The sequence below is a fragment of the Panthera leo genome, chromosome B3 (assembly GCF_018350215.1).
Source record: "Panthera leo isolate Ple1 chromosome B3, P.leo_Ple1_pat1.1, whole genome shotgun sequence".
Lineage (NCBI taxonomy): Eukaryota > Metazoa > Chordata > Mammalia > Carnivora > Felidae > Panthera > Panthera leo.
The window spans coordinates 52,304,346-52,327,471 of NC_056684.1; the positions used below are offsets into that span (position 1 = coordinate 52,304,346).

The 23,126-nt window shown below is 40.5% G+C and overlaps 1 protein-coding gene across 3 annotated transcripts in view; it reads right to left on the minus strand.

Annotated features, from left to right (window-relative positions):
• TMOD2 (tropomodulin 2) overlaps positions 1-23,126 on the minus strand; it is a 65,958-nt gene that overhangs the window by 4,467 nt on the left and 38,365 nt on the right. For all 3 annotated transcript variants that reach the window (XM_042942013.1, XM_042942010.1, XM_042942011.1), the window contains 5 exons: positions 21,141-21,263; positions 16,743-16,829; positions 13,410-13,540; positions 11,229-11,336; positions 4,420-4,563 (listed from right to left, as the gene is read on the minus strand). In XM_042942013.1, the coding sequence (XP_042797947.1) occupies positions 4,420-4,563; positions 11,229-11,336; positions 13,410-13,540; positions 16,743-16,829; positions 21,141-21,263 (593 nt within the window). The remainder of the gene's footprint in view (positions 1-4,419; positions 4,564-11,228; positions 11,337-13,409; positions 13,541-16,742; positions 16,830-21,140; positions 21,264-23,126) is intronic.

Below are 23,126 nucleotides of genomic sequence, written 5' to 3' on the forward strand. Positions count from 1 at the left end.
TAAAAATATACCTTTTAGATTCGGAAATTTTAAATATTGAGTAGATGAAGGAGAAAAGTTTAGGGAGGAACTTTTGTGTCCTAGGGAGTCCTCAGATCAAACTCTGCTCCTTTTCTTTCTCTTCATCCAGCAACCTGTCAAACCAGTCTCTCCCCAAGAAATTAACAAAATGTGGTATTTCCAGTCAGACAATAACAACTCTGGGCATCCACGGTGTAGAGATTAGCATTCTAAGCTAATGGGAGGGACAGACAGCAAAAAAGAGATCCTGACCTCACAGTTCCATGAACAACTTTAGCTCATGACACGTTTTAGAACAGTGGGGATGTATTGAGACCTGAGCTAAGGTTGGGGCTGCCATTGCTATGCCTTATGCCCCTGGAAGGGGCCAAGTGGTGCTATCTAAGGGCAGAAGGGTGGATGGATGTGGCTGGCGGGGAGGGACGAGCTAAAAGTCCCTTTACTGCCCCTCACAAATCTCAAGCCTTTGGAGTCCTGCGCTGGGGTAACATGCAGTACTTTCCTGTCAACATGGGCACACTGGTGGCTATATAAAGGATGTAGGAGCTTCAGAAAATTACTTGGGGAAGGAGCATATAAAAAAGGGGAGAAAGTAATGTAACACAGGGCATCTTTCTTTCTCAGCCTGAGTCGTTTTGAGGTCTTTTGCGTTATATAAGCCCAGGGTAACAAATGGAGGCCAAAATTTCTTATAATTTGTATATATTTCTCCTTTATAAGTCACTAAATACAAAGAAAAAAAGAAATAAAAGTTAAGCATACATTTCTTCTGTTGTCTTTTTTAAATGACCTTTTTTACTCAAATTTATTTAGCAGGCACCCATCTGTTTCATTAATATGCATCACTGATTATTCTTCTCACAGGGGGCATCTGATTAAATCATTACATATCCACCTGGAGCCTAGCCACAGCAGCCTGCCCCAGTGATGGATTCTCAGCAGGCCTTCATTTGGGTGCCGCTGCCTGGTGCAAGGATGCTAAATTGGTCTTGGCTATGGGTCCTGCTTGAGGAAACTTACAGATTACTTCAAACCCTTCGTTATATAGATGAAGAAACCGAGGTCTATTTCTAATAGCCTATCAGTCAATAAAAAAAATTTGGATGGAAGACAAGTCTGACTCTGAATTTCCTCTTTCTTGGAATAAAGCAAAGAATTTTTCGTTGCTCTACAAAGTCTTAATCCTCTTTCTTTTTTTTCAATGCTCTTTCTTGTCGCAAGTAAAAAGCAGCTATTTTGGAGGCATATTGGGGAATAAGGTTGAAAAATTACATAGTTCCATTCTAGATGACTGAGGAAGGATGAGAAGGTTGATAATTTAAAGGGGATTTAAGTGGAGCACCTGGGTGGCTCAGTCGATTAAGCATCTGACTCTTGATTTCAGCTCAGGTCATGATCTCACTCACACTTTGTGAGATCTCACTCACACAGAGCCTGCATAGGGCTCTGTGCTGACAGTGTGGAGCCTTCTTGCGATTCTCTCTCTCCCTCCCACTGTGACCCTCCCTCACTCATTCTCTCTCTCTCAAAAAATAATTTTTTAAAATATAATTTATTGTCAAATTGGCTAACATACAGTGTATAAAGTGTGCTCTTGGTTTTTGGGGTAGATTCCCATGGTTCATCCCTTACATACAACATCCAGTGCTCATTCCAACAAGTACCCTCCTCAATACCTGTCACCCATTTTCCCCTCTCCCCCACCCCCCATCAACCCTCACTCTGCCCCTCCCTCACTCATTCTCTCTTTCTCTCAAAATAAATAATTGAAAAAAAAATTTTTTGATGTTTATTTATTTTTGATAGAGACTGAGTGTGAACGGGGGAGGAGCAGAAAGAGAGGGAGATACAGAATCTGAAGCAGACTCCAGGCTCCGAGCTGTCAGCACAGATCCCAACATGGGGCTTGAACTCACGAACTGTGAGATCACGACCTAGGCCGTAGTTGGGATGCTTAAACAACTGAGCCACCTGGGAGCCCCAATAAATAATTAAAAAAAAAAAAAACTTTATAGGGCACCCGGGTGGCTCAGTCAGTTAAGCATCTGACTTTGGCTCAGTTCATAATCTCATGGTATGTGGGTTTGAGCCCCACGTCGGGCTCTGTGCTGACAGCTCAAAGCCTGGAGCCTGCTTCAGATTCTGTGTCTCAGTCTCTCTCTGCCCCTCCCTGGCTCACGCTCTCTCTCTCAAAAATAAATAAAAACATATAAAATAAAATAAAATAAATAAAATAAAATAATAAAGTAAATAAAATAAAATAAAATAAAATAAGGACTTTATCTAAAAAAATTAATAAAGGGGATTTAAGAGAGCAAATTCAGGTTTTGTATTTCAGGGTTGTATTCACATGCTTTATAAAAGCTGCTCTGGGTGCTTTGGTGGCTTACTTGGTTGAGCGACCAACTTCAGCTCAGGTCACAATCTCATGGGTTTGATCTCATGTGAGCTCAGGTCATGATCTCATGGGTTTGAGCCCCTTATCAGGCTTGGGGTTGCTGCTATCATGGTGGAGCCTGCTTTGGATCCTCTGTCCCCTGCCCTCTCCAAAATGAATAAACATTAAAAAAAAAAAAAAAAGCTGCTCTTTCTCAACGTACAGGATTCCATTTCATTCATTAGGTGTAGGATTGCTAGATTTATCAAATAAAAATATAGGACACCTAGTTAAATTTGAATTTTGATTGATAATAAATAATTTTAATAAATAAAAATAAACATATTTTTAGGATAGTATGTCTCAAGTATTTCATGATACATACTTCTACTAAAAATTATTTGTTGCTTATCTGAAATTCAAATTTAACTACATTCTATCTGGCAATCCTAACTAGGTGGTATCTTACAAGGAACTAGGAACAGAGTATCTGGAACATTACTTCAGATGTGGGGTTTCACATTATACAAGAAGATAAATATACTTTGGAATAAAGTATCCATTTCTTTCATAGATGTCCTGGAAAGAATTTACTAAGAGCCCACTTAACTTCTTCCTTATAGTAGTTCATTTGATAAATATTCCTGAGGATCACTTCTTTTCTTTCACTTTATATTTCTCTCTGGCTCATTTTCCTAACCTCTTATTCCCTGATGCCCCTTTCTTTATTTCCTACTCCCCCACTCCCTTCATGTCTCTGGATACACACCAGGATACACAGCATTGAGCTTCCTGAGTGTGTATGGCTGGGTATGCATATCCCCTTTGCATACTTTCATTTGGGAAAGCTACTTTGGTGATGTACCCTGTCTGGGGAGGGTGAGTAAAGGAACATCTGTCTTCTGCACGGTTCCCCTGCTCCCCTGGCAACAAGCCTTGAGAGGAGGTGAGGGGCAGAGGACATGCACTGAAGCAGCCCATGTGTCCTGTCAGCAAAAAAGGAGAGTAGAGCTGTTCATGGGGCCTGGTGGGGGTTTCCAGACTTAAGCAAAAGTCCTGGGTGAGAGCCTGGGGCTCTATCAGATGTTGGAGGGTTTAGATCGGGAATTTCCAGACATGCAGGGGGTACTCCTCCACTGCCCCTCCCATCACCCCCCAGGAGAATACTCATTGCACAAGGATCTGTGCTCTCCCCTCTCTCTGGGACGTCGCAGGGCCCTTTCTTCACACTAGACAGTATCCAGACCCCTCAGATTCACTGAGTCCCATGGCAGACAGTTCCCCATAGCAAAAGTGGCAAGGCAAAAGCATTAGGCCGAGAACCTAGATTTGCTGTCTGACAGCAGGAGCCAGCCGAAGCCAGCAGAGCAACTTGAAACACTGCAGGCTGATTCTGGGAAAAGAGGCCTTCAGGGTAAGGAAGATGTGGTCCTGGAGAAAAGCAGCTTGCTTTGGTTGCTGACGGGAACCTAAAAAACACTGCAACAGAGCTGAGACTGTGATCACATTGTGGGTGTGGCCTGCTACTCTAAGCCAGATCATCTTCTAGAACCCGGATTCCTCTAAACAGGCTCTGTGGCCTGCCCCAGACTGCAGGAGTCCTTTTTCTCCAGCTCTGGCAGCCTTCGACCAACAGCAAAGAGTCTGTCTCTGGGCATGGCCAGTCTGCTTTCTCCTTGTAGCCACAGTCTCAGGTGGGCTGGGACATTCTGAGCTGAGATTCCTGCTAGGGACATGGGTGATGATGGCTGCACAAGGCAGCTGTCAACACCTCTGGCCCCACCTCCTCTCTCCCCTGGTGCCTGACTAGCCTAGGGCTGGGGGAGAGCTGGCTTCTTAGGTCTCAGGCTGCCTCACTGTGCATGGTTTAGTTATTGTCATGCTCTCCCACACGCCCTCCACAGGCCAGAAGCTATTACAACTTACAGGAAAACCAGAACATCAAATCGAGTCACAGAACTTTGGCTTTTAACTCAGTCCCCTGCAGCACCCCCCTTTCACATGCACCCTGTGAGTCACACCTGGTTGTCGATCTTGATCTCTGTCAAGGTGTCATTTTCTCTTAGTGCTTCTACCAGGGCCAGGATTCCAGTCCCAGTGATAAAATTGGATTCGATGTTTAGGCTTTTCAAGGTCTTGTTTACTTTCAGCATATCTGCAAAAGCCTTATTATGAAAAAAGAAATAACCATTAATGCTGCTAAAGATTTATTTACTGAATTCCCCACCGCCAAATGAAACACAGATGTTTTTTACATACTTAAAGAAAAACTGAGTCAAATCAAACTTTCACCTCCAAGTAACAAAGATAGTAATTTAAAATAATTCAGACCAGACCTGTGAATTTTACATACCTGTAAAACAAAAAATAAAGCCAAAAAATCCTGACACAGGATTACCAACTTTGTAAGGTGTGGACATTGAAAAAAATCCCACTACCATCTGCTATCATTGTCAGTTTTGTTTTGCGGTTTTTTCTCTGAGAAAAAGCATTTTAACATTAGGAAAAACAAAGAAAGGACGTGATCTCTGAATTGTTTCATTTTGTCCCCTTTGCTATGAATAGCTTAAAAAAAACTTTACTGTTGACTAGCATATGGGCACTACTGATATTATTTCAGGTCATCTATAAATCAGAATTCCTCAAAGATAACTTTTGGAATATAATCACCACTCAGAGTGGCAAACCCACTGGAGACTCTCAGTTCAAAACAACAAATGCATGCACCTGCCTGTTCCCCTTGTGCCCAATGTTTCCCATTATCATAAAAGATAAAATCTTTGAGTGACTGGAACTCTCACAGTACAAGAAACAAACAAACAAAACAGAGGGCCATTCCCTTGAAAAATTGCTGACGCACAGAAAAAAAAGAAATATTGATGGAGAAATGAACACAAAAAAAGTTGTTGCCTGAGATGCCAGAGGTAAGTCCTGACTGGGGCATTGCATCAAAGAACTGCCTTCGGAACAAATGGAATAACCAGAGCAGATGGAGAGCACATTGCCCCTCCCCATAGCTTCCCTGAGACAGAAGCCACACAGAAACAGGGCACCTTCAGACCTACCACCTGATACCATGTGGGAGAAACAGAGAGGAGAAGCAGCCATGTCCAGGGATGAAACATACTGCAATGTACCCCTTCCAGAGTGAAGCCCCTCCTAACTGTAGAGTTGTGGGGGACTCCCAGGCCACCTGTCAGCTCCCCGTATATGCCCTTCAAGAGAAGGCTGCTAGAAAATTCACCTGCCTGCTTACAAAAGCACTCATTCATTCATTCATTCATTCACTTATTCAAAAAAGACTATTTATTGGGTTTCTACAGTGTGCTGGCAGCAGAGGAAATAAAAATCCCTGTCAAAAGACAGTTTATATTTGAGTAGGAGGGCAGTTGATACATCAATAAAGAAAATACATAGCCTGTTGGATGGTGACAAATGGAGAAATAGAAAGCATCTCCCTTTAAAAAATTTTTTTAATGTTTTTATTTATTTTTGAGACAGAGAGAGACAGAACATGAGCAAGGGAGTGGCAGAAAGAGGGAGACACAGAATCCGAAGCAGGCTCCAGGCTCCGAGCTGTCAGCACAGAGCCCGACGCGGGGCTCCAACCCATGGACTGTGAGATCATGACCTGAGCTGAAGTCAGACCCCCAACGGACTGAGCCACCCAGGTGCCCCAAAAGGGTCTCCCTTTTAAGGGAGAGGTCTGTTGATGAAACAGATCTACACAACTATGGAGGAAATGATCCTGGTTTACACAAAACAACCTCATTCTCTATTCGGAAATCTGGCAACCAGTGATTGCCAGACATACTAGGAAAACCAACATCATGGAAGAGAAAAGCCAAGTCAACCAATAGCACAGCATGCTCCAGAGGGAGCAGAGATCTTTCAAGGGAACAGAAACAAATATAAACATTTTAATTATTATTGTCCCTCTTCCCTCTCCCCAAAAAAGAAAGAAAACATACTCTATTAATAAAATAAGTACTGGCTATTATGGGGGGAAAAGAAGAATATGTACATGAAAATGTGTTGAAAAATTTAAATATTACATTAAAATAAAGACAAGTAAATGACATCCAGAATTACAAAATGAACACGGCTGAAGACCAAGTTGGTAAGTGAGAACATAAATCTGGGATATTCCCCAGAATGTCGAGTAAAAAGACAAAGATAGAGAAAATAGGAAAGAAATGTTAAAAGATACAGGGAAAGATACAGAAGTTCAACATTTATCTAGTAGGAGTTTCAGAAGGACAAAAGAAAAAAAAAAGACATCAGAGGGGAAGAAATTATAAAATAATAGGAAAAAATTTCCTAGAGTTGAAGAGAACTATGAATTTTTATCTGAAAGAACCCACTGGGGGCACCTAGGTGGCTTAGTCAGTTAAGCATCTCTTGATTTCAGCGCAGGCCATGATCTCACAGTCTGTGATTTCGAGCCCCACGTCAGGCTCTGCACTGCTGGTGCAGAGCCTGCTTGGGATTCTCTGTTTCTCCCTCTTTCTCTGCCCCTCCTTCACTCTAGCGCTCTTCTCTCTCTCAAAAACAAACATAAAAAAAAAAAAAAAAAAAAAAAGGCGGCACTGGATGCTCAGCAAAATGAGTAAAAAGTCTCATAAGTGGTCACATACAAGTGAAATTTCAGAAAAGTTTCTAGCAAGAGAAAATAAGTTACTTAACAAAGTAACAAGACTCAGACCAGCATTAGTCGCTAGACTGTAAGGGCCATGAGAAAGAGATTTCTATATTTACATATTTAGGTAATTGTAAATACTGGTGGTAAGTTTTAAATTTCTGCAATCAATCTCTTAACAAAACATAGAATATAATGGCATAAAACACACATAAAGCTGAAATGTGTGAACATAATGGAATAACTACAACTTGAGGCAGAAAAAGGAAAAGGGATGAAGGCAGAGTACAGAACTGCCATCAGCTTTTCTAATGGAGAAACAAAAGATCAAAAACAAAAAAGTGTGCATATCAGTGGTTTTCTACTCTGGCTGTACATTAGAATGATCTAGAAGCTTCAAAATGTATACCAATGCTTGGGCCTCACCCCAGATGAAGTAAATCGGAATCTCAGGCTGTATGTAGCCTGGACTGCTAAATTTTTTAAAAGCTCTCCAGGTGATTAATGTTCACCAGGGTTGACAACCACTTTAATTAAAGTTATAAAGACAACAACTAGAAGAATGAAAAACAAATTGGTAATACCGATTGCTCTGGGGAATGGAACAAGGAACTTCTATATTATTTTAATTATTTTTATGGTGGAAAACACAGGAAGAAGGAAGAGAAGGAATCTAACTTGGGATCAGAACAGGATTTCTCAACCTTGGCACCAATGACAGTTGAGGCCAGAGAACTCTTTGTTGTGGGAGGTTGTCCTGTGTATTGCAGCATGTTTAGCAGCTTCTGAGACCCATTAAATGCCAATAGTACCCTTCCCAGTCATGACAACCAAAAATATCTTCAGACACTGCCAAATGTCCCCCGGAGAGCAAAATTACCCTGAGCTGAGAAGCACCAGACTAGAAGAATCCTGTGTATTCGACAAGCACTTGCTTTAACTGCAAAGAAAGCTCAAAGATTTGGACTAACCTTATTGTACACCATGTAAATTAAAGTGTATTTATTCCCTGCTAGGTCCTTAATTAGAATTAAACGCACACATTTTAATTACAGCATCAGAAGGAAATGCATCAGGCTTTTCCTCATGGACGCCCCAGGCTTCAGGATTTACGCTCATTATTAGAATAACAAAATGTCGGAGCAATTAGGCCTTTATAAAAAAAGTTGCAGGACTTCCTGGCAAGTAGCCAGGACCTTGCCAATTTCTTTTAAACTTGAGAAAACACTTTTCTCATAGTGAACAAAACAAGGGAGACCCAGCCAAACATAACCCTGGGCTGTAGGCCCAAGTTAATTTCAGTCCAGCAAATATTTAAGCATCTATTACATGTGCTGGGGATAACATCGGTAAAACAAAGACCAGATTTCTTAAATGTTATATAAATAATTACAGTAGAAATACATTTTTAAAGAGAAGGTTTTGCTTTCTGTACTTCACAGGATTGTAGGGAAATCCAATTTCCTGCATTGTCCAAACCTGCCTCATCCAAAGGGTAGCCTCAAGGCACATGTGGCTATTAAGCCCTTGAAAAACGGCTGGTCTGAATTGAGACATGCTGTAAATATAAAACACGCACTAGATTTCAAAGATGCAGTATGAAAAAAATAATGTAAAATACCTTATTACATTTTCACATTACATTTCGAAATGATCATATTTGGGATATATTGGTTCAAATAAAATATATTATTAAAATGAATTCCACCTATTTCTTTTTTTTAATGTGGCTACCAGAAAATTTTTATATTTATACATGTGGCTTACATTTGTGGCTATCTCATTTTATTTGTTATGGACAGTACTGTCTAAAAGAGCATTTTTTAATGTATGTGGACTTTTTCTGCTCCCTGCTAGAGATGTGGTTGCATGTAAGTACTTGGGGCATGGTGAACTGAACCGAATTACAGGTCACTTAAATTCACTTCCTGGCTTGTCTACATGATGTGTAGTCTTAGTTAAATTACTCAACATCTATGAGCCTCAGTTGCCTCATCTGCAAAGTGGGGATAATGCCATCTCACATACACATAATTTGCCTACCTTTACAGTAATCCCACAAGTACTTCATTGAATCTGTTCCTGAATCTTACAAAGAAGTCTCCTAAAACTCTTTGCTTTAACACTGATCTTTCATTATTTTTTTCCTCTCTCTTTTTTTAAGGTAATCTCTCGACCCAAAGTGGGCTCAAACTCACAACCCCCAAATCTAGAGTTGCATGCTCTACTGACTGAGCCAGCCAGGCGCTCCCATCTTTAATTCTTTGCAGGCGGTTGCTAGGGATAATCAAAGTTTGAAGATCTCTATTGCCTATGGGGTAATCAACCAATTTTCAACCTACAGTAGGTTGAAAAGTAGCTTTCTCCACTCTGGCATGACTGAAAGGAGAGCCATGGGGGCAGCCAGGTGAGGGCTGGACAATATAAAGCCATCTAGGAATAAGGCCAGAGAGGCTTATCTTTTCACACCCTGAAGAACTGCAACTATTCCTTACAATTGTGTGGTGAGCCAGAGTCACACGGTATGCTTGCAACACATAGCTGTTGCACTAAAAACAGTATCAAAGAGATGATTATATTTGGATTTTATTTAGACCACTTAGCAAGTTAGCTATTTGACTGAATGGAAGAGTCACATTATTTGCTAGTAGGGTTGACAGTGGACTACAACCTATTTCCATCCCTGCAGTTTTACTGTCATGTAATACACTGAAGTGACAAATCATTTCTTTATTCATACCCTAGTCACTTGCATACAAAATGTACTGGGAATATTTTGCTTTATTGAGAACCTATCTACTGAACGACAGAGATTATATAAAATCATATACCGATAAAAGTCCTTAAATAACTGATTTCACCTTTACCAATGATCTAGTTCTGCTATTTCACTATTTTAATGGTAAGGTTTCAAATTCAAAACTTCTTTCAACCCACAAATTGAGATATAATTACTGCTGGTGAAAACATCAATTCTGTAGCTTAGTTCCTCTTACATGAGTGCTTATTTTATATTTGCTGTGGTCATCACAGAAATATTCTCTATTGCTGAGAGGTTGGAGGGCATGGTATTCATCCATTTAACAAGTGTCCAAACATCTACTCTGTGCTAACACTGCAGTAGGTAGCCATTACTTTCATTTTACTTTCCGTTTTTAATGCTATCCTAGATCTTCCAACAGACATGTTGCTTTAAATCTTTAAATCACATCATCACGTCAAGAAAACTTGTTTTTCTAGCTTGACTCAAAGGCTGAGCATTAGATGCTGTAGAATTACAGGCTGATGTTCGGGCTCCCCAAAACTGATATACTTTAGCAAAAGTATGAAAGTTGAGGCATTGTGTATAAAAACAGCATAGCTTGATGGTTAAAGCAACCTGGCTATAGAATCGGGAGGACCTGGTGGTGCCACTTACTGGCTGTGTTACCCTGGAAAAGATATTCAACCTTGCTGAGCCTCAGATTGCTCATTTGTTACAGTGGGAACTAATAACGGCACATACCTTATAGTATTATAGTGAGGATTAGGTGAGCTGACGTGTGTAATGCATAGAGCTTACTGCTGGTGTTTACTAATTGCTGAAGAAATGTTAGCTATTTATAGCAATAACATTGATGGTGGTAACAGTTGTAGTATTTACTTAGGCCAAGGGCCTTCCTTATTTAGCTGAATTATCTAAAATGCATGGAAGGAACAGGGCTTTTGGCTGGTTACTTTTTTCGTATTCTGGTTAACAAAAAACGTTTTAAGATCTAGTTGTTTAAAATATTTTTGAAACATAATAATCCATTTCAAAGATTAAAATGAAATACACTTTAATACTTTTATACATGCTCAGTTCCTGTAGGATTTGGGAGTCTTAGAATATCCATTGACTGTGACATTATGTTAATATAGATGCAAAAGCTCCAGAAAATTTGTACTAAGTACAGAGCAAAAGCTAATATTTATGTAGCTAAATGCCTAATCTAATCTTATTTCTTTCTCCTCAAAGTGTACTGCTAACAAAATTTTAGTTAATTCAAAGTGTCTGACAGATGGGTTCTGTTTTATTGTCTTATTATAACTAATGTGTTTAACTGTGTAGAAAATTACCAGATCTAAAAACTGTTAATTTATAGAACACATTAAAAAATAGTTTCTAACAAATTAAATATTTTCATGTAATATTTCTGAAATTTTACTCACAATTGCCACAGGGTCATTGCTGCGGGTTGCAGCCAGGCTGAACTTCTTTACGTGAGTGTTGGTTTCCAGAGCCTTTGCAAATTCCTTCAGGGTTGGAATTGGAATGTTCTAAAATGGGGGAAGGCACAGAGGGTTGATAGACCATTCTGTAGCTCCCCCACCCCAACTCAAGACCCACAGCTTTTAAATACCTTATGTGTTTAGATGGCTAAACGTGTGACATCCCTTCTAAAATACTCATTACCCATCCTCCAGCAGCCAAGCCATCCTGGGCCGACAGCACCACTTAGTATCTAACAAGGGAATCTAACACAACATGACATTCTGGCTTCCCTGTTCTGTTCACTCTGACCAAGAAATTATGCACATACCAAACTCCACTCCTTTTCTCTTTCATTCTCTATATTCTAGCCAGATTCATCTATGTGCCATTCTTTTAATATACCATGGTCTTTCTCTCCTCCATACTCTTATGTATGCTTTTCCCTTTGCCTGGAAATTCTACTGTCCTTTTCTCTGATTAATTCCTACTCATTTTTCAAGAGGCAGCTGAATATCACCTCCTTTGTTCACTGGCTTTCCAAGGCAAGATAAAAAATTTCCTTATCTGCAATTCCACAACTTTTGGGGGCTTACCACATCATGTTGTAGTTATTGATTTAGTATTTTTCTCCTAATATAAGTTTTTCAGAATAAAGACAAAATGAATCTTACTCCATCTTTCACAGCACTTAGCACAGCCCCAACCACTGGGAGGCAGGCAATACGGGGTAGACTAGAGGTTGATATGAATCCTGGGTTCACTACAGACTAGCTCCATGGCTGTGAGCAATTTAATCTCCTTAAGTGCCACTACAGATTAAATGAGATACAGTAAGTTCCCCTTATCCATGGGGGATATGTCCCAAGACCTTGAGTGTATGCCTGTAACCACGGATAGCACTGAACACTTATAATATGTTTTTTCCTGTACATACACACATACCTATGATAAAGTTTAATTTATAACTTAGGCACAGTAAGAGATCGACAACAGTAGCCAATAATAAAACAACACTTGTAACAATATATTGTAATAAAAGTTACATGAATGTGGTCCCTCCCTCTCTCTCAAAAGATAGCTATACTCACCCTTCTTCTTGTGATGTGAGATGATAAAATGCCTATGGAATGAGGTGAGGTGAATGACATAAGCACTGTGATAGAGGGTTAGGCTACTAATGACCTTCTGACAGTCTGTCAGGAGGATCATCTACTTCTGCACTGTGGTGGTTGACTGCGGTAACTGCAAACCATGGAAAACAAAACCGCAGATAGAATGGAACTACTGTAATGAATTTCAAGTATTTAGCAAAGGAGAAGGCTCACAGTGAATACTCAACACAAGTCAGTTATTATTAAATGGCAGATGTTGGCCCAACATGAAGTAACAAAATAGATACCAGGCAATGTTCTCTCTCCATCTCTCTCTCATCTCTCTCTCACTCACACACACACATACACACACTTCCTTCCCCTCCCTTTGAGAGTAACATGACTAACTACCAAACAGAATAAGGCAGAAGTGACAATGTGTGACTTCAGAGCATAGACCATAAAAGGCACTGTGGTTTCCTGCTTGTTCTTTCTTTTTCTCTTCAGCCACTCCCTCTGGGAGAAGAAGGCTGTCATGACGTGAGGCCACACAGGCAGCCCTATGGAGAGGCCCATGTGGTGAGAAACTGAGGCCTCCTGCCAACAGCCACCTGAGTATGCCATCCTGGAAGTGTACCCTTCTACCTCAGTCAAGCATTCTGCTGATGACAGCCCTTGATGACAGTTTTACTACAGCCTCACTTGAGACCCTGAGCCACAACTATCCAGCTAAGTCCTGATTCCTGATACTCAAAAGCTGTGTGAACTAACAAATGTTTATTGTTTTAAGCCTCTAAGTTTTGGAGTACTTTATTACCCAGCAGTAGATAACCAACATTCTTTGTTTAACACAAATACTGTGATTCTTTGCAAAAAATTCTAGAAGTCACTTTTTAAAAATTTCTTCTTTTGAGTTGGATAGCTTGCCTCAAAGTCAGTGACTACAGAGGATTGGAAACAGGTGTGAAAACTGGCAATCAGTTATCTCCATTACATTTTTTAACCTCATGATAAATCAAGTGACTGACAATAATCATAACGCAATACCTTAATGTTGTTGAGGTTGACATCTTGCAGGCCGGGGTCATTGGCTTTCATCTGCTGCAGACTCAGTTCCACATTGGTGGGATTGGGTGGTTCCTCAAATACTGGCTTGACCTTCTCACCTTTGACCACATCTAACACACAAGTTTTAATTTTAAAAAGAAAGTGTAAGGGCTCTCCTTCCAAAATCAGAGATGACTTCCCCCAAAACGACCTTTCCTTCCTATGCTCCGATTCCAATAATACTCTAATATCAGTGATAGTACAGCTGATGATTCTCAACTAAACAAACATGGAAATGGTACAGTTCTGAGTCACAGTTTCAAACACTGATGCTTCTCAACTGCAATGCAAAGAAGTCTCAGTGGCTGATGCTACATGGAACCAAAAGTTCAGAAGGCCCTATAGTAAACTCCAACCTACCCCCCGCCCCGCCGCCCCACCAAATCCACAAGCAGTTATTGCTGCTGTATATGGATCACTTTCAGACTATAATCATCAAGCTACAGGAGCTGAGATTCAAAAAAGAAATAAGTTTCTTCATTTCCAAAACCATACTATTCCTTTGGCCTCTTTTTTTTAAATATTATTTATTTATTCCTTTTAAGTAGGCTCCATACCCAATGTGGGGTTCAAACTCATGACCTTGAGATCAAGAGTTGCTCTACCAATTGAGCCAGCCAGGTGCCCCTTCTGGCCTCTTGACCATACCTCATCCTTCTCTGATTTCCATTTGGAGATTTAATTTTGAGGAAGGTATGGGAAGAGAAAGGGACAGAAAGGCAGAATGGAACAATTCTCAAAAGCAGTTAACAGAAAACATTTGCAGTATATATTTAACATACAAACTGTTACTATCCCAATATACACAGGGCTCCTACAAATTAGTAGACAATCCAATTAAAAATGAACAAATAATATGATCACAAGAATCTGTCACTCAACCAAAAATATAAAAAGTAATTAAATTGTGAAGTTAAAAAATGGAACACCATTTGACTAGCACAAAAATGTAAAAAGAGATAACATGTAGAATTGGCAACAACTGTGAAGTCAAACACATCCTCTTACGTTGATGGTGAGAACGTAAACTGGTACAAACTTTTTGGGAGGAATTTGGCCTTACTTATCAACATGTAAAATGTGGGTACTCTATGACCCAGTAATTCTGTATCTAGGAGTCTAATCTACAGGGAAAAAAAAAAGCACAAATACATAAATATATTTTTCAGGGATGTTCACTGACATATTACTTGTGACAGCAAAATATGATAAATACAAAGTCTATCAATATGAAAATGGTTAAGTTACAGCATAATCTCTCATAATAAGATGTGATCTATTCATTAAAAGAAGGGGGCAAACTGACATGTACTGATAAAAGAAGAGAACCACAATTTGAAAAAAAGTTAATGAAAAATGAAATACTTAGGTATTTCATTTGTACGTATAAAAAATCTTTACAAGACCTAGATGAAGAAAACTACAAAACTTTATTGAAAGAAATCAAAAAGAACTAAATGGAGGGATAACTGCAAGAGACTCAATATTGTCAAGATGTCAGTTCTTCTCAACTTGAGGTATAGATTCAATGCAATCCCAGCAAGTTATTTTGTATACATCAACAAATTGATTTTAAAGTTTATAGGAAGAGGCAAAAGACCAAGAAAAACCAACACAATACTGAAAAAGAACAAAGTTGGAGGACTGACGCTACTCAACTTTGACTTACTACAAAACTACAGTAATCAAAAGAGTGTGGTATTGGCGAAAGAATAGACAAACAGATCAATATAACAGAGTAGAGAGCCCAGAAATAGATCCACATAAATACAGTCAACTGATTTTCAATAAAGGAGCAAAAAATGCAATGGAGAAGAGTCTTTTCAGTAAATGGTGCTAGAACTGGACAACCATACACAAACAATACATAAAAAAAGAGTCTAGACACAGACCTTAGACCCTTCACAAAAATTAACTCAAAATTTTTCACCTAAATGTAAAATGCAAAACAATAAACCCCCTAGAAGAAAGCATAGATGAAACTATGCTGCATGATATAATAATGGTGGATCCATGTCATTATACATTTGTCCAAACCCATAGAATGTACAACCCCAAGAGTTAACACTAATGTAAACAACAGACTTAGGGTGATAATGATGTGTCACTGTAGGTTCATGAAGTGTAACATATGTACCACTCTGGTGGGGGATGTTGGTAATGGAGGAAGCTATGCATGAATTGAGGACAGGGAGTATATGGGAAATCTGTGTGCCTTCTGCTCAGTTTTGCTGTGTACCTAAAACTCTAAAAAAAAAAAAAAAGCCTTAAAAAAAGTTAATGATATGTCTGTGCATAAAAGCCCAGAAGATTATGCGCCAGATTTTTAAAAACAAACATGTTGTCAGAATGTTACCCTTTGATACTAAAGTTAAAAAGGATAAACATTTTTCATCTATATGAATAAGCAAAAATGAAAAAAAAAAGTAATACTGCTCATTGTTTGGATAAATAGCTCAGTATCAATGATGGTCTGTAAATATGCTGCTCAGACTAGAAAGTACCTGCTAAGTCTCCTTCAAAGAGAATAAAATACACTTCACCTAAGAAAAATCTGTAATCTTCTGCAAGTTTTTACAGCACCTGGATCGCACTGTAGCAAAATTACTTGATTGTTGGTCCGTCCCTCCCATGGACAGATAAGTTCCTTTAGGCAGAGACCATTTTTTATCTTCATACCTAGAACATTCCTGACGCATAAGGTATTCAGTAGATAACTAATGAATGAGTAAATACAAGAGTCTAATAAACTGTATGCTTTTCTGGGAAATACTGACACAGAGAATTGTGGTCTTGAACTTTCTGTGCCGGCTAAGTCCATGCCAGTGTGTCTTTCACATTCTCAGGGGGAAGTAGGAATTCAAATTCTAATGACCTGTGTCCATTATTGAGAAAACAAAGATACCTAATAGAAAAGGGAACTTACTGAAAATACTATTATTGATTAAAAAGCATCATCAGGAACATGAAACTCTGCAATCTATGTTGACTATGCAACCTTTTTATCAGCAATTTTATATTTTGGGTGAGTAGACCCACCAAAAGAGTATGTTCTGGGCAAAACACACTGATTGGTCCATTATGCTGCAAAAACTTTGATTACTGGCTTCCCTATTCTGGTTTGAATGCCCAGAGCCCAGTGATCCTTAGTGCGTTGACACAATCTACCTTCAAAGCCTACAGGATGGAACTCTGGATTCAACAGGCATCCCTCTTATCAACACCACCTGAAGCTCTCAATTTTCAAACACCACAGACTCCACATCAACTTACTTCTCACGGGCACTTTGCCACCTTTAGTGCTGGCCGTTTCTTCATCAAACTTTGGATTGTTGAGTAAATTGTGCACTCCAAGAACAGCTAAAAACAAAGATTAACAGTGAATATACATTAAGTTTGGGAAGGCACATTAGGATGTCCACAATGTTAATTTTCCTTGAAGAACAATTCTTCGTATCATAAAGGTAAGTGTCCAGAGCCCCCCAGCCTTGCATAGTGTGTGGGACACATACAGTGTTAAATAAGCTTATATATTAAAAAAATCTCTTTCCAAGGCCACCAGCAATCTTCAGATGTCTTTCTGGGGCTATACAGGTAGAATCATTTAGCATCTGGGGACAATGGTCCAGTTATGTCCCCAAATTACTGAAAACTTGCTTAGACCTCCTAGTTAAGTAGACTCAACCTTTCTGTTTTCTCATCTGTAAAATGTGAAGGTGGGACTGAGTCTAAGGATATTTTAAGATCTAACGTTATATAGATTACAGCATGTACTCTCCCAGAGGCAAATAACAGAAAGATCATGGACCTCTTTCAATGTAAGCCACCCCTTTCTCAGGACCAACAGTTTTCCTCTCCAGTTTACAGCATCCTAGGGTGGTAAATAAAAGAGATGTCAGCAATAAAAGGCCACATAAGCATACTGAGATTTTCAGTCTCCTGTATTATGTGAAGCTTGCACCAGGAGGCAGCACAGGACGCAAGAAACAGCACTGGGCGAGAACGAGCTCTGGGCAGGCTGAAACACAACTGCCCGATCTTCCGATGAAACTGTACAGATGAGACTGGCCACCTGGAGAAGAATCCCAGGACAAGTCATCTGTCAATAGGTAGTGGAGGAGCATCTCAGAGCTCCTCATCAGCTGTACCGTAATCGACACATCAGGAGGAGGGAGGCAGCCAGCAGCAGCCCAATAAAGGGCAAAGGTGTAGAGCCAGCAAGTCCAGAGTTAAGAGTGGCAATCAGGAGCAGTCACCTAGAGTTAGAATCCTGGTTCTATCACAAACTACCTGTGTGACTTGGGAAGTTACTAAATGTCCCTGAACATCAGTTTCCTCATCTGTAAAATAGGGATAATAATTATTCTTCAAGTGTTACAAAGATTAAATGACTTCCCATCCATCAGACAATGTTCTAAGTGCTTTACACATTCTTGTTAAAGAAATAAGAATTTGTTGCTGTGTTTCTGGCACTGCCTAAGGAGAAGATGCCCTATTTGTTTTTTTAATTTTTTTAATTTTTTTTTCTTTTTTTTTTCAATATATGAAGTTTATTGTCAAATTGGTTTCCATACAACACCCAGTGCTCATCTCAAAAGGTGCCCTCCTCAATACCCATCACCCTCCCTCCCCTCCCTCCCACCCCCCATCAACCCTCAGTTTGTTCTCAGTTTTTAACAGTCTCTTATGCTTTGGCTCTCTCCCACTCTAACCTCTTTTTTTTTTTTTCCTTCCCCTCCCCCATGGGTTTCTGTTAAGTTTCTCAGGATCCATATAAGAGTGAAACCATATGGTATCTGTCTTTCTCTGTATGGCTTATTTCACTTAGCATAACACTTTCCAGTTCCATCCATGTTGCTACAAAGGGCCATATTTCATTCTTTCTCATTGCCACGTAGTATTCCATTGTATATATAAACCACAATTTCTTTATCCATTCATCAGTTGATGGACATTTAGGCTCTTTCCATAATTTGGCTATTGTTGAGAGTGCTGCTATAAACATTGGGGTACAAGTGCCCCTATGCATCAGTACTCCTGTATCCCTTGGGTAAATTCCTAGCAGTGCTACTGCTGGGTCATAGGGTAGGTCTATTTTTAATTTTTTGAGGAACCTCCACACTGTTTTCCAGAGTGGCTGCACCAGTTTGCATTCCCACCAACAGTGCAAGAGGGTTCCTGTTTCTCCACATCCTCTCCAGCATCTATAGTCTCCTGATTTGTTCATTTTGGCCACTCTGACTGGCGTGAGGTGATATCTGAGTGTGGTTTTGATTTGTATTTCCCTGAAGAGGAGCGACATTGAGCAGAAGATGCCCTATTTGATAGACACAGGCCACTTAGGTCATCCAAATATATCTTGCTTTGGCCCTATATGCACTGAGCAACTTTTTTTTTTTTTTTTTAGATTTTTTTTTTAAGTTTATTTATTTTTGAGAGAAAGAGACAGTGTGAGCAGGGGAGAGGCAGAGAGAGAGGTTGACACAGAATCCGAAGCAGGCTCTAAGCTCTGAGCTGTCAACACAAAGCCCGATGCAGGGCTCAAACTCACAAACTATGAGATCATGACCTGAACCGAAGTTGGATGCTTAACCTACTGAGCCACCCAGACGCCCCTTCACTGAGCAACTTCTAATTATAATTTGGCTTCCCTTGCCAAGTTTCAATTTTTGTTTTATCTGTTTCCTGGGAATCTGGCTAGTGGATCCACCCCAAACTGATGGCCCTTATGTACATAGACAAGATGAAATCTCTAGACCAGCAGAGCTGGTGGTCAAGCTGAGGTACAGACGCTCTGAGAAATGCTGCCTTGGTGGTCAGCTGCTGCTCCCTTGCTGTTGTCTACCTGCCATCATAACATGTGCAGGCCATTGATACTCATTGTTATCTTAACCTCACTGGCTGTCAGCCCATGCACTCACGGGGCTGCTCTTGATCTTCCAGAAAGATCCACCCTAGAGAAGATGCTGTCACCCACCCCCAGGTGGGCTTCCTGAGCTCTGAGGGAGCACCTGACGATGGAGTGAGGCTGAGTAGAGATAATAACACAGTTTTCTTTCTGGATTATTCCCCTGGTATTATTATTGTATGAATTTCAGAATCTAGATTCTTTCAAATGGTTGGTGTTTTTCTCTTTCTCCTTTCTTCAGCATTTCCTGGGAATTCGAGCCCAGCCATGCATTCTCCCTTTGGGCATGTCCATGAGACAACCCTTGAGAGGAGCAGTAACCATAACAAGATCCCTCCAAGGCAACCACAGGGCTAAGAAAAAAGGTCACTGCAAAGCACCTTCTTAACTGCATGATGCAGATGCCTTAACTCCTGCAGTGATTTCTGAGACAGGTTCAAATATGTGAACTTAATATTGATGACTATCACAGAAGGAATGGAAATGTAGCTGAGGTGGCAGGGTTGGTTCTCCTGGGAGGGAGAATTATTATTACAAATGTCTTTCAGTGGAATAAAGACGTGAGGATTTTTGCCAAAGCTTGTGGACTGTTTCTGAAAGCACCTTTATCCTGTGGTGACCTAATAACCCTAATAATCCATATTTACATCCCATTTGGAAAAAAAACACATCCCATTAATGCACAAATATGCTGGTATATGCATAGAATCTTTCTTGAAGGATATATTAGAAATGGGAGGAGGCTTAATTAGGGTAAGAAACTTTCTCTTTTTTTTTTTTTTTACAATTTATGTATTTATTTTTGAGAGAGAGAGAGAGAGAGAGAGAGAGAAAGTGATTGGGGGAGGGGCAGAGAGACAGGGAGACAGAGAATCCCAAGCAGGCTCTGTGCTGTTAGCACACAGCAGGATGCGGGGCTCAATTCCACGAGATGTGACATTACGACCATGAGCCAGAATCAAGAGTCGGGTGCTAAACCGACTGATCCACCCAGGTGCCACAGAAACTTACTTTCAGTACATAGCCTTTTATTGTTGTTATGTTCCAGTAATAGTTTATTTACAAAAACAGGAGGCAGGTGGCAGTTAGCTGACCCCTAATCTACTGCCATCTTGACTTCCCATTCTTCTATACTATTTGTGTTTTGCCTATCTGCATGTGTAATCAATTCAAATCATAACAACATTTACTATTTTGTTGCTATTGTTAAGAAAACTAGAAAAAGATGAGATCGGGCTGATTGGCTTTACTTCCTGCCTGGATGTAATGGTAAATAACTCCTGCTCCATTGTGGGGCTAACAAACCTCTTAGTGGCAATCAGAATGGAATGGTGACTGTGGGGAAGGGCAAGAGCTTCATGAATATTTTATGAGGATAAAATGTGATAAAATGCAAATATGAAAGCTCCTTAGAAAGAGTGAGGGCTATTATTTTGTTGTTTAAATTCTCAGTGCTCCTTTAGATTTATTCCCTTTGGTTTCTCAAACTCTTGAATTTTGTAACATAGGTATTATTGGGACAGTTTACATCTGAGATAGGACTCTAAATTTTATAGCTGAGACACATACAGCAAAGTAAGGTTTGCTCAGAGAGGTTAAGTCACTTGCATTGAGTCTTACAGCCACATAATAACAGAAGACAACCTGGTATTGCAATCCTTATCAGTAGTTATAGAGAAGCTCAAAGGCTGCTGCTGGGGTGCCGGTGAGTGCCTGGAGGTCACAGAGCCAGACAGGCAAGGTTCCCAGAGTTGAGGACTAACCTGCAAGATCATAGAGTTCGGTGTCAGAGGCGCTGGCCAAAGCTTCTTCTAGTTCTGGGTCAAGGGTCACTTTTTCTTCTTTACGAGTTTCTACGGGCTTTTCTTTGGGGATGAAGACTCTCCCTTTAAATCAGAAGAAAAACAAAAACCATTGTGTGTTGCTGACCAGGGTAGGGTAAAAGGACTGACCAGACAATGCAGCTCTGGCCACTAAAAGTTGCATGCCCAACTGGGATTCCTTAATTGCTGGGATGGCAGTAGCATTAATCCACTATCAGAGGGAAGGAATGTCAGAGGAGGAATCCTGTGTTTTGCAACACAAAGATGTGAGGAGACAACAGTCTTTAAACAGACAGGGAAACGGTAGTTTTTACCTCTCTACCATTGATTGCCACCATTGGCCTTAGACCTGGACAAGAGAGGTCCTGCCACAGGCCCCACACTTTAGAGGGCCCCACTCTGGTCTTCCTCTCCTGCAATCTCCCTCCTATATCCCTCCCTCCCATATCGAGGAAGGAGTCATGGGGTCAAAGAGACATTACCATCCAGAATCCAGGCCACCTGCTAGACCATGCTCCACGCATCTAGAACCCTGGAATTCTCTGCCCAAAGACACCTAAACCTGCTTCCAAGGCCTGCATGAATCCTTTCCCCATGTCACTCTAGGCCAAGAGGAGGCTATTTGTGGGTGAGTATAGATGAAGCTTGGGTATGTAGGCTGGGTGTCAAATATGTGTGCTGAAGCCCAGCAGCGTAAGACAGACTCATATGCTTGCATGAAACTTTTAGAAGTCCAAGAATCCTGGCCTTCTAGGTGTATTTGTAGGAGTGTATGTATGTGTGTGTGTGTGTGTGTGTGTGTGTGTGTGTATTATTTATTTATTTAGTTTGAGAGAGAGAAAGAGAGCATACATGAACAGGGGAGGGGAAGACACAGGGAGAGAGAAAATCCAAGCAGGCTCTGTGCTATCAGCATAGAGCCTGACACAGGGCTCGATTCCATGAAGCATGAGATCGCGACCTGAACTGAAATCAGTAGTCAGATGCTTAACTAACTGGGCCACCCGGTGACCCAAACATATATATATTTTTAAGTTTGTTTATTTTAGAGAGAGAGAAAGAGCATGAAAGCAGGCAAGGGCAGAGAGAGAGGGAGAAAGAGAATCCCAAACAGGCTCTCCACTGTCAGCGCGGAGCCCAATCTCATGAACTGTGAGATCATAACCTGTGCTGAAATCAAGAGCTGGATGCCTAACCAACTGAAAGACCCAGGTACCCCACAGTATAAAACATATTTTAATAGTTTGTTAGCTTTTTTTCAAAAAAATTTTTAACGTTTATTTATTATTGAGAGACAGACAGAGCATGAGCATGGGAAGGGCAGAGACAGAGACACAGAATCTGAAGCAGGCTCCAGGCTCTGAGCTGTCAGCACAGAACCTGATGTGGGGCTCGAACCCACAAACTGCAAAATCATGACCTGAGCTGAAGTCAGACACTTAATCAACTGAGCCACCCAGGCGCCCCAACAGTTGGTTAGCTTTTAAATATAAAAAATGGCACATGGACTTCTATTTGTGTTCTTGCTTTGGACCTTGCAAATTGGAGGTTCCTGAGGGACAAACTGGTGCTCTTCCAGAGTTTTTCCCCCTAGACTGATATTGTTCACTACTAGGATGCTGTATCTAGGGTGACTTGGACTAGTGTAGTGACCTGGGGACACAGCCACCTCTCTAGAACATACCAAAGGAAGTCAGATTTAAAGGGAGAAATCAGGGTTGACATTTTTAGAATTATGGTGGTCTGTGAACAGCAAGGTACTCTGTGCTTCCCATATGCACATACTCTGCCACCAACTCCTGCTTCATCCTGTCAGCCAGATTCCATTTACTTTGACCCTGACTTACTTCTGAATATGTCGATATCTATGCCCTACCTCACCAGCCTCAACCTCTGGACTGACGATCACATCAGTGGGAGAATCGC